The following is a 14,299-nucleotide window of genomic DNA, read 5'->3' on the forward strand; positions in this document are numbered from 1 at the left end:
GAGAATGTTTGTGTAACCAGGAAATGCGACACTTTGAGGCCTCTGACCAGATATCAATGTCCCAGACACTGACAGCTGCTCACCCACAAACACTGGGACAGTAAAGGGATTGCGATGGTCTCTGTGAAACGCACATAATTCGTAATGGGCTTGACAGGGTAGATGCTGAGAGGTTGTTTTTCCCTGGCTGGCGTGTCTAGAACTAAGGGTCATAGACTCAGGATAAGGTGTCGGCCATCCAGGACTGTGATGAGGAGATTTGTCTTCACTCAGAGGGTTGTGAATCTTTGGAATTCTCTACCTCAGACGGCTGTGGTGCTCATTCGATGAGTATTTTTAAGTTTGAGATTGGTAGATATTTGGGCACTAAGGGAACCAAGTTATATGGGGATAGCACGGGAAGGTGGAGTTGTGATCGAAGATCAGTCATCTTCTTATTGAATGGTGGAGTAAGCTCGAGGGGCCAAAAGGCCTACTCCTGCTCCGATTTGTTATGTTCTAATGCCAATTATATTTCCAATAAATACAGACCATTCCCCAATACTGACCACAACATGCTCAGACCCTCCCCAGTGCAAGCCCCCAATGTTCACTTACACAGCGCGCTGACATTTTAATTCTGGCCCGCACTGCATTTCCTCTGACTGGCCCGCTTGAGGTCCTGCCACGCTGTGCGTGCGTGACCCAGCGGCGTACTTAGTGCAATGAGCCGGCTGGGATCACGTGAGCACAGGGCAACCAATGGGAGGTTGCAAAAGTTCATTCATGAGTTTGACAGTAAGAGCTGTCAAACTCATGAAAACTCCTGGCCCCAAAACATACTTAAACCTGAAAGAAAATTTAAAAAAACATTGCACTACTTAAATGAACCATAAAGAACTCTGAAAAACTATTTTAAACAATAATTTAAAATTTGAAAAAAAAAATTATATAAAAAATCGGGGCTAAAACTAAACTTACCTTACTGTAAATTCTTTAAAAATAACAAACCTGTGGAAAAAAAATTTCTCAATTGTATTAATAGACCACTTACCTGAAAAACTAAGGGCTAAAAATTTGGTATCGCCGCGCCAGGTCTTTAGCGCCCGAAATTTAGCGCTCGCCCGGATTCCCGTAGCGCTCACCTGAAATTCAGTTGCGGCGGCCCAAGACGGAGGCGGGCGCTTTTGCAGGGTTTGGCCGCCTCGCTTGGGGCGATGAAAGTCAGTTTCAGGCGTCCAGCTGCCGCTGCGGCAGCCGATGCGGTGTGGCAGGCTGGGGTACTGCAGGCCTCCTCCATCTCTTAAGGAGGAGCTATCTGCAGCCGTGAGATCGCCGCTGGATTCCCCCGGCAAATGAGCCCGGCACCACGGAGAAGTGCCGGGCTCGCGGGAGTCAGACACCAATGCCGCGGGGGGGTGGTGCAGGAGTCCGGGGAGGGAGGTGCGGCCAGGCGGCCGCCGGGAAAGCGGCCGGCCACCCCTCCACCTTTATGCGCTGGCCTCTCGGAGCTGCAAGGCACCGTTTTTCAAACGCTGTTTGCGGCCGGCGCGGGCGAGGTGGCCGCAACTGAATTTGGTGGTCGGCACGGAATCGCATTGGAACCGGGGCGCTGCGCACACTGATGATGTCATCGGTGCCGGCGCAGGGCTACCGGCTAATGCCGATGTTAAGGACCAACTGAATTTCAGGCGCTAAATAACTTCCAGCGCAAACCACTCTATAGCCAATAAGTGGGCGCAAACACGACTGAATTTCTAGGCCTGAGTACATAGGTGTGGTTTTTCAATGCGTAAAGATTGGAGGCCTTTACACACGCGCAACTCTGAAAAAAAAAGGAATTTCACTGCGCACGCGCTGCCTGTGCAGTCGCGCGTGTTCTGCCTCTTAACCCCTTGGGTCAGAGGACAGGAAATGCCGGTTTTCAGCGCATGCGCTGTGCATGCTGAAAACTGGCAATTCCTCCGGGCACACGCGTGAGTACCCCGTCCGTACTCACGTGTTGTGCCCGGAATTACTGGGCTGTTATGTTACAGCAGCAAAGCCCAGTTGGTTACCATGGACACAGGAGAGATGTTTAATTATTTGTTTAGCTCAGATCATTTCACTAAAAGTCTTTAATTTGCATGGATCCTGCCATATTATATAACATGATGTGTCAGCCAACCAGCACTGCCCTCAGTCACACGTGTCTCTGATGTGGGAGGTGTTGGTGGATGAGCTGTCACTGAGTCCGACATCGCTCACAGCAGATTGTACCTGAGGCTGAGGAGGGTGCAGGTGATCTGAACCCACAGCATCTTACAAAGCGGCACCTCATTTGGAGACTCTGGTAAGCAGTCGTGCATGAATGGACTTTTAGAACAAGCTCAGAAGTTTGTCAGTTGCGAAGTAGGGGCTCAGGGGTGTGTATGCCGCTTGTCCTGTCCCAATACAGGGCTCAGTAAAGATCTGTGTTAGAATATTACAAAGGGGTCTGTACCAGGAGACTGGAAAGAGAGTCAAGCAATTGGTGTTTATCAAGGACAGGTAAGGAGGTGGAGCTCACCTCTGTCTGTAGCGGTTCCAGTGAGGGAGAGAGGTAGAGCTTACACATTATAAGTAGATATACCCACTGATTCCCTGTCCAGGTCCCTATTTAAAGTTTCCACTATTTCCCCATCCCCTCAAATCTCTCTAATACGAGTTCCGTGTTATTACTTCCAGAATATCACCCGGTGAGATGTGGACTCTACTGCTGATTCTCGGTTACCTGAGTAAGTAATTTTCATTATAAACAAACTGCACCGTGTTTATTTAGTGTCTTTACGTAGGATAACCTCCGAAGGCGCTTCTCGTTTGTGATTTTGATTAGACAGCTTCAGGGCTGTGGCAGCGGTGGAAACCTGATTGTAGAGGTTCAAATATGGAGTTTTTATTGAAATTCTGACATCACTATTATGTATCTTTTATTTTTATTATTCATTCACGGCATGTGGACGTCGCTGTCATGGCCAGCATATATTGCCCATCCCTATTTGCCCTTGAGAAGGTGGCAGTGAGCCACCTTCTTGAACCGCTGCAGTCCGGGTGGTGAAGGTGCTCCCACAGTGTTGTTAGGGAGGGAGCACCAGGATTTTGATCCAGCGACGATGAAGGAACGGCTGATCAGATTTCAAACTTAGTCATTTGTGATAGGTATTCGATCATTACTGTCGGCAGTTTTGTTCTCCATATTACAAAAAAAGGATGTAGAGATACTGCAGACGGTGCGAAAAAGTATTTACAAGGTGATACCAGAATTGAGAGGTTCTCATTTTCAGAAAAGATTGAACTGGTTGAAGCTCTTTTCTCCAGAAAAGAGATGGCTGAGGGGGGCCTGATAGATGTCTTTAAAATTACGAATGTAAACGCATAGAAGATGTTTCCATTTATGGGCGAGGCGAGATCAAGGATAACATCAATATAAGATAGTCACTAAAAATCCAATAGGGAATTCAGGAGAAACTTCATTACCCAGAGAGTGAGAGAATGCAGAACTCGCTAACACTGGAAAAAGTTGAGGCGAATAGCATAGATTATAGATAAGCACATGAAGGAGAAATTAATCGAACGATATATTGATAGGGTTAGATGAAGAATTGTGGGTGGAGTCTCGTCGTGGAGAATAAACAACGTTAGGACCAGTTGGGCAGAATGGCCTGTTTCTGTGCTGTAAATTCTTTGTAATTCTATGCTGTACATATTACATACTATTAACCATAATATACTTTTCATTACTGAGCAGATGTAACATTATATATTTGCAACATATATTCAATATTTGCATTATTGATTGATATTACTAATTATGGATTTACAATAGATTTTTAATATTTGAATTATTGATAACTATAATGTATTATGCATTTGTAATAGATCTTTAATATTTGCATTATTGATCGCAATTATTTAAATGGAATTTTAAAAGTTGTTGAATATTTTAATTATTGATTTAAATTATTTATTGTGGATTTGTAATAGACCTTTAATATATGCGCAAGCAACTGATGTTATTTATTAAGGATTTGGAACAGTTCTTTAATATTTGCATTATTGATTGAAGATAATTATCAAGGAATTGCAATAGATCTTCAATATTTGCGTTATTGATTGAAGTTATTTATTAAGGCTTTATAACAGATCTTTAATATGTGCATTATTGATTGATATTATTTGTTATGGATTTATAATAGATCTTGAATATTTGCATTATGGATGGATATTATTTTTTATTCATTTGCAATAGATCATGAATATTTGCAGTAAGGATGGATATTATTTTTTATTCATTTGCAATAGATCTTTAATATTTGCATTATAGATCAATGTTATTTATTAAGGCTTTGTAAGAGATCATTAATATTTGCCTTATTGGTTATTTTTTTTAAGTTATTGTAATAGTCTTTAATATTTGCATTACTGGTTGATATTATTTATTTCGTATTTATTAAAGATTTGCAATAAATCTTTATTATTTGTATTATTGATTGATGTTATGTATTAAAAATTTGTAATCGATCTATGATATTTGCTTTATTGGTTGGTGTTATTTATTAAGGATTTGAAATAGATCGTTAATACTTTTATTATTGACTGATGTTATTTATTAAGGATTTGTAATATAACTTTAATACTTGAGTTATTGATTGTATTATTTATTTAGGATTTGCAATAGATCTGTAATATTTGCATGATTGATTGCTGATAATTATTAAGGATTTGTAATAGATCTTTTATATTTTTATTATTGACTGACGTTATTTATTAAGGATTTGTAATAGATCCACAACATTTGCTTTATGGATTGATGATAATTATTGAGGAATTGCAATAGATCTTAAATATTTACATTATTGATCAATGTTATTTATTATGCATTTGCAATAGAACTTAAATATTTGATTTATGGATTGACATTTATTTAGGATTTGTAATAGTTCTTTAATATTTGATAAGGTCCTGCATAAGAGATTAGCGTGTAAAGTTAAAGCACATGGGATTGGGGGCAAGATACTGATTTGGATAGAGAACTGGCTGGCAGACAGGAAGCAAAGAGTTGGAATAAACGGCTCTTTTTCTGAGTGGCAGGCAGTGACTAGTGGGGTACTACAGGGATCTGTGCTAGGACCCCAGATATTCACAATATATGTTAATGATCTAGACGAGGGAATTAGATGTAATATCTCCAAGTTTGCAGACGCCACAAAGCTAGGTGGGCATGTGTGCTGTGAGGAGGATTCAAAGAAACTCCAGTATGATTTGGACAGGTTGGGTAATTGGGCAGATGTATGGCAGATGCTGTATAATGTGGATAAATGCGAGGTTTTCCACTTTGGTGGCACAAACAGGAAGGCAGATTATTATCTGAACGGCAATAGATTGGGAGAAGGGGAAGTGCAATGAGATCTGGGTGTCCTTGTGCAACAGTCGCTGAAAGTAAGCATGCAGGTGCAGCATGCGGTTAAGAAGGCAAATGTTACGTTGACCTTCGTAGTGAGAGGATTCGAGTACAGGGAGAAGAATGCTTTGCTGCAGTTGTACAGGGACTTGGTGAGACCACACCTTGATTATTGTCTGCAGTTTGGGTCGCCTTATCTGAGGAAGGATGTTCTTGCCTTGGAGGGATTGCAGCGAAGATTCACCAGACTGATACCTGGCATGGCAAGAATGACGTATGAGGAGAGATTGGGTTGATTGGGCTTATACACGCTGGAGTATAGAAGAATGAGAGGGGATCTCATTGAAACTTATAAAATTCTAACAGGACGAGACAGTCTAGATGCACGAAGGATGTTCTCGATGGCAGGGGAGTCTAGAACCAGGGGTCACAGTCTAAAGATAAGGGGTATGCCATTTCGCACAGAGATGAGAAGGAATTTCTTCACCCAGAGAGTGGTGAACCTGTGGCATTCTGTATCACAGAAGGCAGTGGAAGCCAATTCATTAAATATATTCAAGAAGGAGTTAGATATATTTCTTAAGGCTAAAGGGATATGGGGAGAAAGCAGGGACAGGGTACTAAGTTTGGATGATCAGCCATGATCTCATTGAATGGTGGAGCAGGCTCGAGGGGCCGAATGGCCTATTCCTGCTCCTATCTTCTATGTTTCTATGTTAGATTGATGTTATTTATTAAGGATTTGTAATAGACCTTTAATATTTGCATTATTATTATTAACTTAGGATTTGTAATTATTCTTTAATAGTTGCATTATTGATTGATGGTATTTATTAAAGCTTTGTAATAGATCATTAATATTTGCTTTACTGATTGTTATTATTTATTAAGGATTTGTAATAGATCTTTGATATTTTTATTATTTATTAATGATTTGTAATAGATCTTTTATATTTGCATGGTTTATTGCTATAATTTTTATGGATTTGCACTAGATCTTTAACAATTTAATTACTGATTGATATTATTTGTTAATGATTGGAATAGATCTTTTGTAGGAATTCGTGTTGACCTCAGCATGTATTGAACGAAGGCCTACTAAATAATCGAGTTCGACTTCAGGAGAACAATTTAGAAGTTGTTTATTTACAAGAACAGACAAAATACAGTTAAAAAGGCATATGGGATACTTGCCTTCATTAGCCGAGGCATAGAATTTAAGAGCAGGGAGATTATGAAGGAGCTGTACAAAACGCTGGTAAGGCCACAGCTGGAGTACTGTGTGCAGTTCTGGTCGCCACACTATAGAAAGGATATGATTGCTTTGGAGAGGGTGCAGAGGAGATTTACCAGGATGTTACCTGGGCTGGAGCGCTTCAGCTATGAAGAAAGATTGGACAGGCTGGGGTTGTTTTCCTTGGAGCAGAGAAGGCTGAGGGGGGACCTGATTGAGGTATACAAAATTATGAGGGGCGTAGATGGACAGGAACTTTTCCCCTTAGTAGAGGGGTCAATAACAAGGGGGCATGGATTCAAGGTAAGGGGCAGGAAGTTTGGAGGGGATTTGAGGAAAAACTTTTTCCACCCAGAGGGTGGTTGGAATCTGGAACTCACTGCCTGAAAGGGTGGTAGAGGCAGGAACCCTCACAACATTCAAGAAGCATTTGGATGAGCACTTGAAATGCCATAGCATACAAGGCTACGGACCAAATGCTGGATAATGGGATTAGATTAGACAGGGCTTGATGGCCGGCGCGGACACGATGGGCTGAAGGGCCTCTTTCTGTGCTGTATAACTCTATGACTCTATGTAAGGCAGCTGGATGCAGGAGCACTGCGAAGTAGGTATTTCCCCAGTGGGGAGGCCACGAGGACTGAGTCCGCAGTCCTGTGGAGAGTGTGATGACATCAGCACGCTCGGCCGCGTTTGTATGGTCACGTGATCACGTCGTGATGTTAGAGCGTTTGCCCGCGCTTGGGTGGTCACGTGACCTGTGCCGTTGCGTCGGCGCATTGCTGTGGCTGGCCGTTGTGGCCGAAGTCACGAGAGCATGAGTCACCTGGCACTGCATCTGGCCGTTGCGGCCGAAGTCGCGGGCACGGTAGGCCTAGCTGTGCCGGCGGCCATTACGGGATGCTGACCGTGCCGGCGGCCGCCGCGCATACGTCACGTGATGCGTGACGTCACGTCAGTGCATTAGGACACGTCTTAACGGGGCAACGGCCCAAACAGGTAAGTTAAAGGGGCAACGGCCCAAACAGGTAAGTAATATACATACAGTTAGGTTAAAGTGAAATATGTACATTATATTTGTAAGGGACACCCGGTGGAACTGCCACATGCGCCCCCCCAGAATTTGCTTTAAAGAAAGTCCAAAGATGAGATGGTCTGACGAGCTGGTGGTCTCGGCGATCGTACTGTCTCGACTTCGCGGGCCACTTCTGAAGATGCTGGCCGTAAGCGGATCCTTACGCTCGTCATGGCGAATAAAATGTATTCATCAGGCGAAGGATCGTGGAGATGTGCGAAACAGCAGGCCTTGTCAAAGTGATGGGCAGATTGGGCGGACGCGGGCAATGTCTCTGTTGATGTTGAAACAAGTCCTTGTTCTGACGAACTCTGCAGGAATGCCAAACAAGCGATCCAGAAGGACTTGACAGGCGAGGTCGGTGAACTCGCCGACAGGTGAGCGAAACCTTCGGAAGGCTGGAACACACGGAACGGTGCGTGCCATAGTGCTACGACGATAATGTAGTGTATGTGCCTTTAAGAGCCCCATATGTACTGTAATGCCGGTAATGGCCACTCGGGCTATATAAACCTGTATATTGTGTTGTATCAGTTAGTTCCCCTCCAGACTTTGTTTAGTAAAAACCTATGGAACCATCTCCTGTCTTCAGTGTCTCTATCAACACACAGACACAACAGTGGCGATGAATTGGAAACGGACTTACCTGCAATTCGGCAGCACCTCAAGGACATCGATTCCTCTGGCGTCCAAAGTTGAATAAAAATCAAGAAAAAGAAAAAGCTGTGGTTTCACCAGCTAGCCAAGCTGGTGGCAGGTACTGCAATAATCCTTCCTGGGAGTCGGGCTGGGGCTCCAGCGGCTGGCTCTACAGCTAGGCCAAGCAGCGAAAGCGGAGGCAAGCAGTAACAGACGGGGAGGGAGCACCCGGGAGACGGCCGGCGCTGCAAGCAGGTCGGCGTTCAGAACTAGAGAGAGAGAGTCCGGTGGGAACGAGTCTCCAACTGTAAATAAATAAATAAAAAGAACGGAAACCGCGGGAAACAGGGTTGTCATCGGCAGCAGCGGCGGGGAAGCGCGGGAAGCGCCATATCTTTTCTGCAGAAAAGAAAGAAAAGCGCGGGAAGCGCCATTTTATTTCTAGGATGCCTAAGTCTGGCAATATTGATGCTTTTGATAACGAGATAGAGGATTGGACCACATATGTGGAAAGAGTGGAGGTATATTGCACCGCAAATGGAATAGACGATGAAAAAAAGCTTCAGTGCTGCTAAATCTAATGGGCGCAAAGATATACGGGCTGTTACGAAATTTAATCACTCCAGCCAAACCAAAGGTCAAGAATTTTAAAGAAATTGTTGATACCCTACAGGAGCACTTAAACCCAACAACGCTGCTGATAGCGGAATGATTCAAATTCTTCAAGAGAAATCAGCACAAGAATGAAAGTAACGCTGATTACCTCACCGAATTAAGAAAGCTATCAAAACACTGCCAATTCGGAGCAGGACTAGCAGATTATCTTCGAGACAAATTAGTCTGTGGTCTCTTAAGTGAAGTAACACAGAAAAGGCTGCTTTCTGAAAAAGATTTAACACTGGACAAGGCTTTCAGTATGGCTGTATCATACGAAGCAGCCACAAGAGGAGCTGCAGAGATACAACAAAAGACACAGGACTTCGGCACCCATGAAATGACACAGAGTTTCGAGAGATGTTATCGCTGCGGCAGATCCACCCATGACCAGAGGGACTGCTGGTTCAAGGACAAAGCATGCAGGCAATGCAGAAAGATTGGACACGTTGCACGGGTATGCCGATCTGGACAAAAATAATCCACAGACAGGAAAAAATTAATCAATAAAGAAAAGTGCAGAAAGGTACAAATGATGATGGACAGTAGCTCTGAAGACCAGAAGAGCGATAGCGACTCCGAAAACAAGAGACTAAGCTGTCTCAAATTACATAAAGTAATTGCAAAAGATGATTACCAGACCATTTGCGTTACCCTCACGATAGCAGGGTCCCCAGTTAAAATGGAGCTAGATACAGCATCAGCTCTGACCATCAAAAATCGACGGGATTACGAGTGGCTATTTCCGCATATACCTTTAAAAGACACATCCATTATCTTGAAAACATCTACGGGGCAGAAAGTATACCCCAAAGGATAAATAAGGGTGCCTGTTGTATACAACGGCAAGGAAATACAAAAGTTGTATTTATACATTCTACAAGATGGTGGTCCACCGCTGTTGGGACGTGAATGGATCAGGAAAATACGTTTAGACTGGCACTCCATTCAGGCACTGACGGTGACCAGTAAGAAAAAAAACGATGATGACGTCATACCTGAACGATAAAAAGACATCTTGGCCAAAGCCAAAGAAGTGTTTTAAAAGAAACTAGGAACCTTGAAAGGCATCACCACCTCAATAAAAGTGGAAGATGCAGCAATTCCCAAGTTTTTTAAGGCAAGGCCGCTGCCATACACAATTCGTCCAGCAGTCGAGGCAGAGCTGGAGAATTTGGAGGAGGCAGGCGTATTTTCCAAAATATATTGGAGCGAGTGGGTAACACCCATCGTTCCAGTCATGAAGAAAGCATTGAGTAATGATAAATCTGAAGAACAGAGAAAAATTCGCATCTGTGGAGACTTCAAGGTGACTGTAAACCTGATCCTTCACACGGTACAGTATCCTCTTCCGAGGATAGAAGATATCTTCGCCTCACTATCCGGAGGGAAACGTTTCCCCAAAATTGACTTGGTACAGGCATATCGACAGATGGAGGTTGAAGAGGCCTCTAAAAAATATCTCACGATAAATACACACAAAGGTCTGTACCAGTACAATCGACTGGTTTTCGGAGTAGCATCCGTTCCAGCTATCTGGCCAAGAGCTATGGAGGAAATCCTCCAAGGGATTCCGGGGACTCAATGCTACCTAGACGACATCCTTGTAACAGGAGAAAATGACAACGAGCACCTTGCCAATTTGGAGCAGGTGCTCACTAGGCTGAGAGAACGGGGCCTACGTGCAAATCGCCCCAAGTGCGAATTTTTCCAAAATCAAGTATCATATTGTGGCCACATAATTAATAAGGAAGGGTTGCATAAGTCACCTGAAAAAATTGAAGCGGTCATAAAAGCCCCAGCACCTGAAAATGTTTCACAATTAAGGTCGTTCCTGGGATTAATAAATTACGATCATAAATTTTTACCGAACTTATCAACTCTTCTACACCCTCTTAATGAACTGCTACAAACAGGAGTAATTTGGAAATGGAGCAAAGACTGTAAACGTGCCTTCCATAAATGCACAGACTTAATCACGTCCAAAGAAGTTTTGGCTCATTACAACCCATCACTGCCAATCAGACTGGCGTGCGATGCATCCCCTCACGCCATAGGAGCAGTATTATCGCATAAATTCTCTGATGGCTTGGAGCGGCTGATAGCTTTTGCGTCATGCTCATTGAACTCAGCTGAGCGTAACTATGCCCAAATCAACAGGGAAGCACTCAGCCTGGTATGGGGAGTGAAGAAATTCAACCATTACCTACACGGACAAAAATTTACCTTGTTGACTGATCATCAACCCCTCATCTCCATATTCAACCCTAAAAAGGGTGTTCCCATTATGACAGCGCAAAGGCTACAGAGGTGGTCCCTTTTTCTAGGGGCACACCAATACAACATAGATTACAAAGGATCAAAGCAGCATGGGAATGCTGACGGGTTATCGTGCCTACCGTTGCCAATGGTAGAAGAAGCACCTACCGTAGACCCAGTGGAGATTTTCCACTCTACCATAGTCGAATGTCTACCAGTAACAAATTCTGCCATTGAAAGGGAAACTAGAAATGACCCGACTCTCTCACGAGTCTACGATTTAACAGTGAAGGGATGGCCAGCACATGGTGAACCACTGTTGCCAGCATTCTCGCAAAGAAGAGAACAGCTGTCAGTGTGCCGAGGAATCTTGATGTGTGGATCCAGAGTGGTGATTCCACCCAAACTCTAGGATAAAGTTCTAAAGGAGCTTCATGAGGGGCATCTGGGTGGAGTGAAAATGAAGAACCTAGCCAGGGCGTTTGTATGGTGGCCAGGTATCGATGGAGACATCGGAGAAATGACCAAGAGCTGCCTAGGATGCCAGAAAGTCCAAAACGCTCCACCCCAAGCCCCTCTACATCCATGGGAGTGGACCTCATCTCCCTGGCAAAGAGTACACATCGACTTTGCTGGTCCATTTATGGACTCAATGTTCTTAATCGCGGTTGATGCACACTCCAAGTGGCTGGAGGTAATAAAGATGTCCTGCACCACCACGGAAAAAAACCATCACAGTATTAAGGACCATATTTGCCAGGAATGGGCTGCCGGAACAGATCTGTTCTGATAATGGACCGCAATTTGTGTCCGAAGAATTCAGGAAGTTCTTAAAAAACAATGGGGTTAAGCACTACACGTCCGCCCCATACCATCCCGCCACCAATGGATTGGCTGAAAGGTTTGTCCAGACCTTCAAGAAGGCCATAAAGGCCATGGGTAATGAAGACATAAAACTTCAGCACAAGGTGGATAACTTCTTGTTCGCATACAGGAATGCAACACAAAAGGTTACAAACCAAACACCCGCCATGATGTTCTTCAATAGAAGCCTAAGATGCCGGCTGGATTTGATCAAGCCCAACATCAGAAGGGACGTGGAGAACCGGCAATTTCAAGGCATGAATGAAAGGCCAACTAGAACCTTCCAGATAGGTCAACAAGTTTTGGCCCGGGACCACCGTACCGAGAAATGGCAACCTGGAACTTTCTGCACACGACTAGGACCGCTGATGTATACCGTGGACATCAGAGAAAGCATAATAAGGCGCCGTGCTGACCAAATCATAGAGTCATCCAAAAAGGGACAACCTACACCACAGCTCTATACGCCTAACGATGAAGTAGAGATACCCATATCTACCTCTGATCTGGTGATACTGGAACCCGATGAACCCGACACTGGCATTCAAGCCAAATCAGTCTTGCCAAAAGAACCTACTACACCACCAGAAACTACTACACCACCGAGGCGTTATCCGGACCGAGTCAGGAAGCCTGACTTATAATTAATTAACTGCAGCAATGTGTAGATTATTTTTCTTGTAACATGTAATTAATAATTAATTAAAATATTATGTACTGGTTGGCTAAAAGGGGAGGAATTGTAGTGTATGTGCCTTTAAGAGCCCCATATGTACTGTAATGCCGGTAATGGCCACTTGGGCTATATAAGCCTGTATATTGTGTTGTATCAGTTAGTTCCCCTCCAGACTTTGTTTATTAAACACCTATGAAACCAACTCCTGTCTTCAGTGTCTCTTTCAACACACAGACAGAACAGATAACACAACGGAGGGTGAAAGGTTGCTGCTTTGATCAGTGATCGGTGAGGACAGCTACTTTCACATGGCTGATCGCGGCCACGAGATGCCCGTTGGACCCGTCCTCGACGTTTGCAGCATCAGTAGATGTTTGCGTTTGTTAAGGAGAAAACTGGAGAAAGGGCGGCAGCTACCGGGTTGTTGTGAATTTCGGTAGGGGTAAACTCTGCCTGGAGGGCGGTAACACTTGTAGTTGTTCTTGCTTTAGGAGAAAACAGCCAGGAGGGCGGCATGCTTCTTGTCTCGCCGAAAAGTGTGGTAGGTAACACAGCCAGCAGGCTGACGGGCTGGTGCGTCGTCGGCGGGGCATGAGTCTTCGTGTTTCATGAGGGATGGGTCCTCGTGGTTTGCGAATGATGGTCATCGTGGGTCGTGAGGAGTGTGTCCTCGTGGTTCGTGAGGAGCGAGTCCTTGTGGGTCGCGGGGGTGAGTCCTCATGGTATCCCCGTAGGGTGCGCTCCGATCTTGTGGGCCCGAACATGCTGTACCCCGTGCTTGGAGAGATTTATACTTGTTGTTGCGTTGGACGTAGAGGCGGACAACCCGCGTGGTGGTAGAAAAGACGAATACGGAGACCGTAAGCAAGTGCGTGGTCTGCGATGCATCGATGTTTTCAGCGAACAGGGCTTCTACCTTTACAAAGCACGAGGGCGGTTGTTTCTCCCTGAATTGCGGTAGCGATGCGGAACGGCTGTTGCTTCCATGGCGAGCTTCTTTTGTGAAAATTGTTCTCAAAAATCGGGGTCCGGCTGCGTTTTGTCCGTGAAAAACGGGATCACCTCCAGGCTGCGCTTCCTTTGCGAATACGTTCACAAAGGCAGGGTCGCCAATCTAGGAATTGGTGTTCGCCAGCTGTTCGTCAGTCATCTTCTGTGAAGACGAGGTTCAGGCTGCGCGTTGCTTCCGTGAAAATCGTTCACGGATAAGGGGTCACCAATTGTAGTGTAGGAATTGATGAGCTCCTGTACTCATGTCGTTGGGTCACCAATTGTAGGAATTTGGGTTGAACTCAGCAGGTATTGAACGAATGCCTACTAAATAATCGAATTCAACTTCAGGAGAACAATCTAGAAGTTGTTTATTTACAAGAACAGACGAAATACAGCAGGTAAGGCGGCTGGATGCAGGAGCACTGTGAAGTAGGTCTTTCCCCAGCGGGGATGCCACGAGGACTGAGTCCGCAGTCCTGTGGAGAGCATGATGACATCATCACGCTT

At 44.5% G+C, this 14,299-nt stretch overlaps 1 protein-coding gene across 1 annotated transcript in view; it reads left to right on the top strand.

The window, feature by feature from the left end:
• Positions 1-1,930: 1,930 nt before the first annotated feature.
• Positions 1,931-14,299, top strand: part of LOC147091192 (uncharacterized) — a 511,682-nt gene continuing 499,313 nt past the window's right edge. Inside the window, exons 1-2 of the mRNA XM_085976673.1 lie at positions 1,931-2,311; positions 2,686-2,735. Coding sequence (XP_085832799.1) covers positions 2,702-2,735 — 34 coding nt within the window. The 5' untranslated portion in view covers positions 1,931-2,311; positions 2,686-2,701. The remainder of the gene's footprint in view (positions 2,312-2,685; positions 2,736-14,299) is intronic.

The sequence above is a fragment of the Somniosus microcephalus genome, unplaced genomic scaffold (assembly GCF_052327205.1).
Source record: "Somniosus microcephalus isolate GS21.2 unplaced genomic scaffold, FLI_Smic_1.0 unresolved_chr3, whole genome shotgun sequence".
NCBI classification, from domain to species: domain Eukaryota; kingdom Metazoa; phylum Chordata; class Chondrichthyes; order Squaliformes; family Somniosidae; genus Somniosus; species Somniosus microcephalus.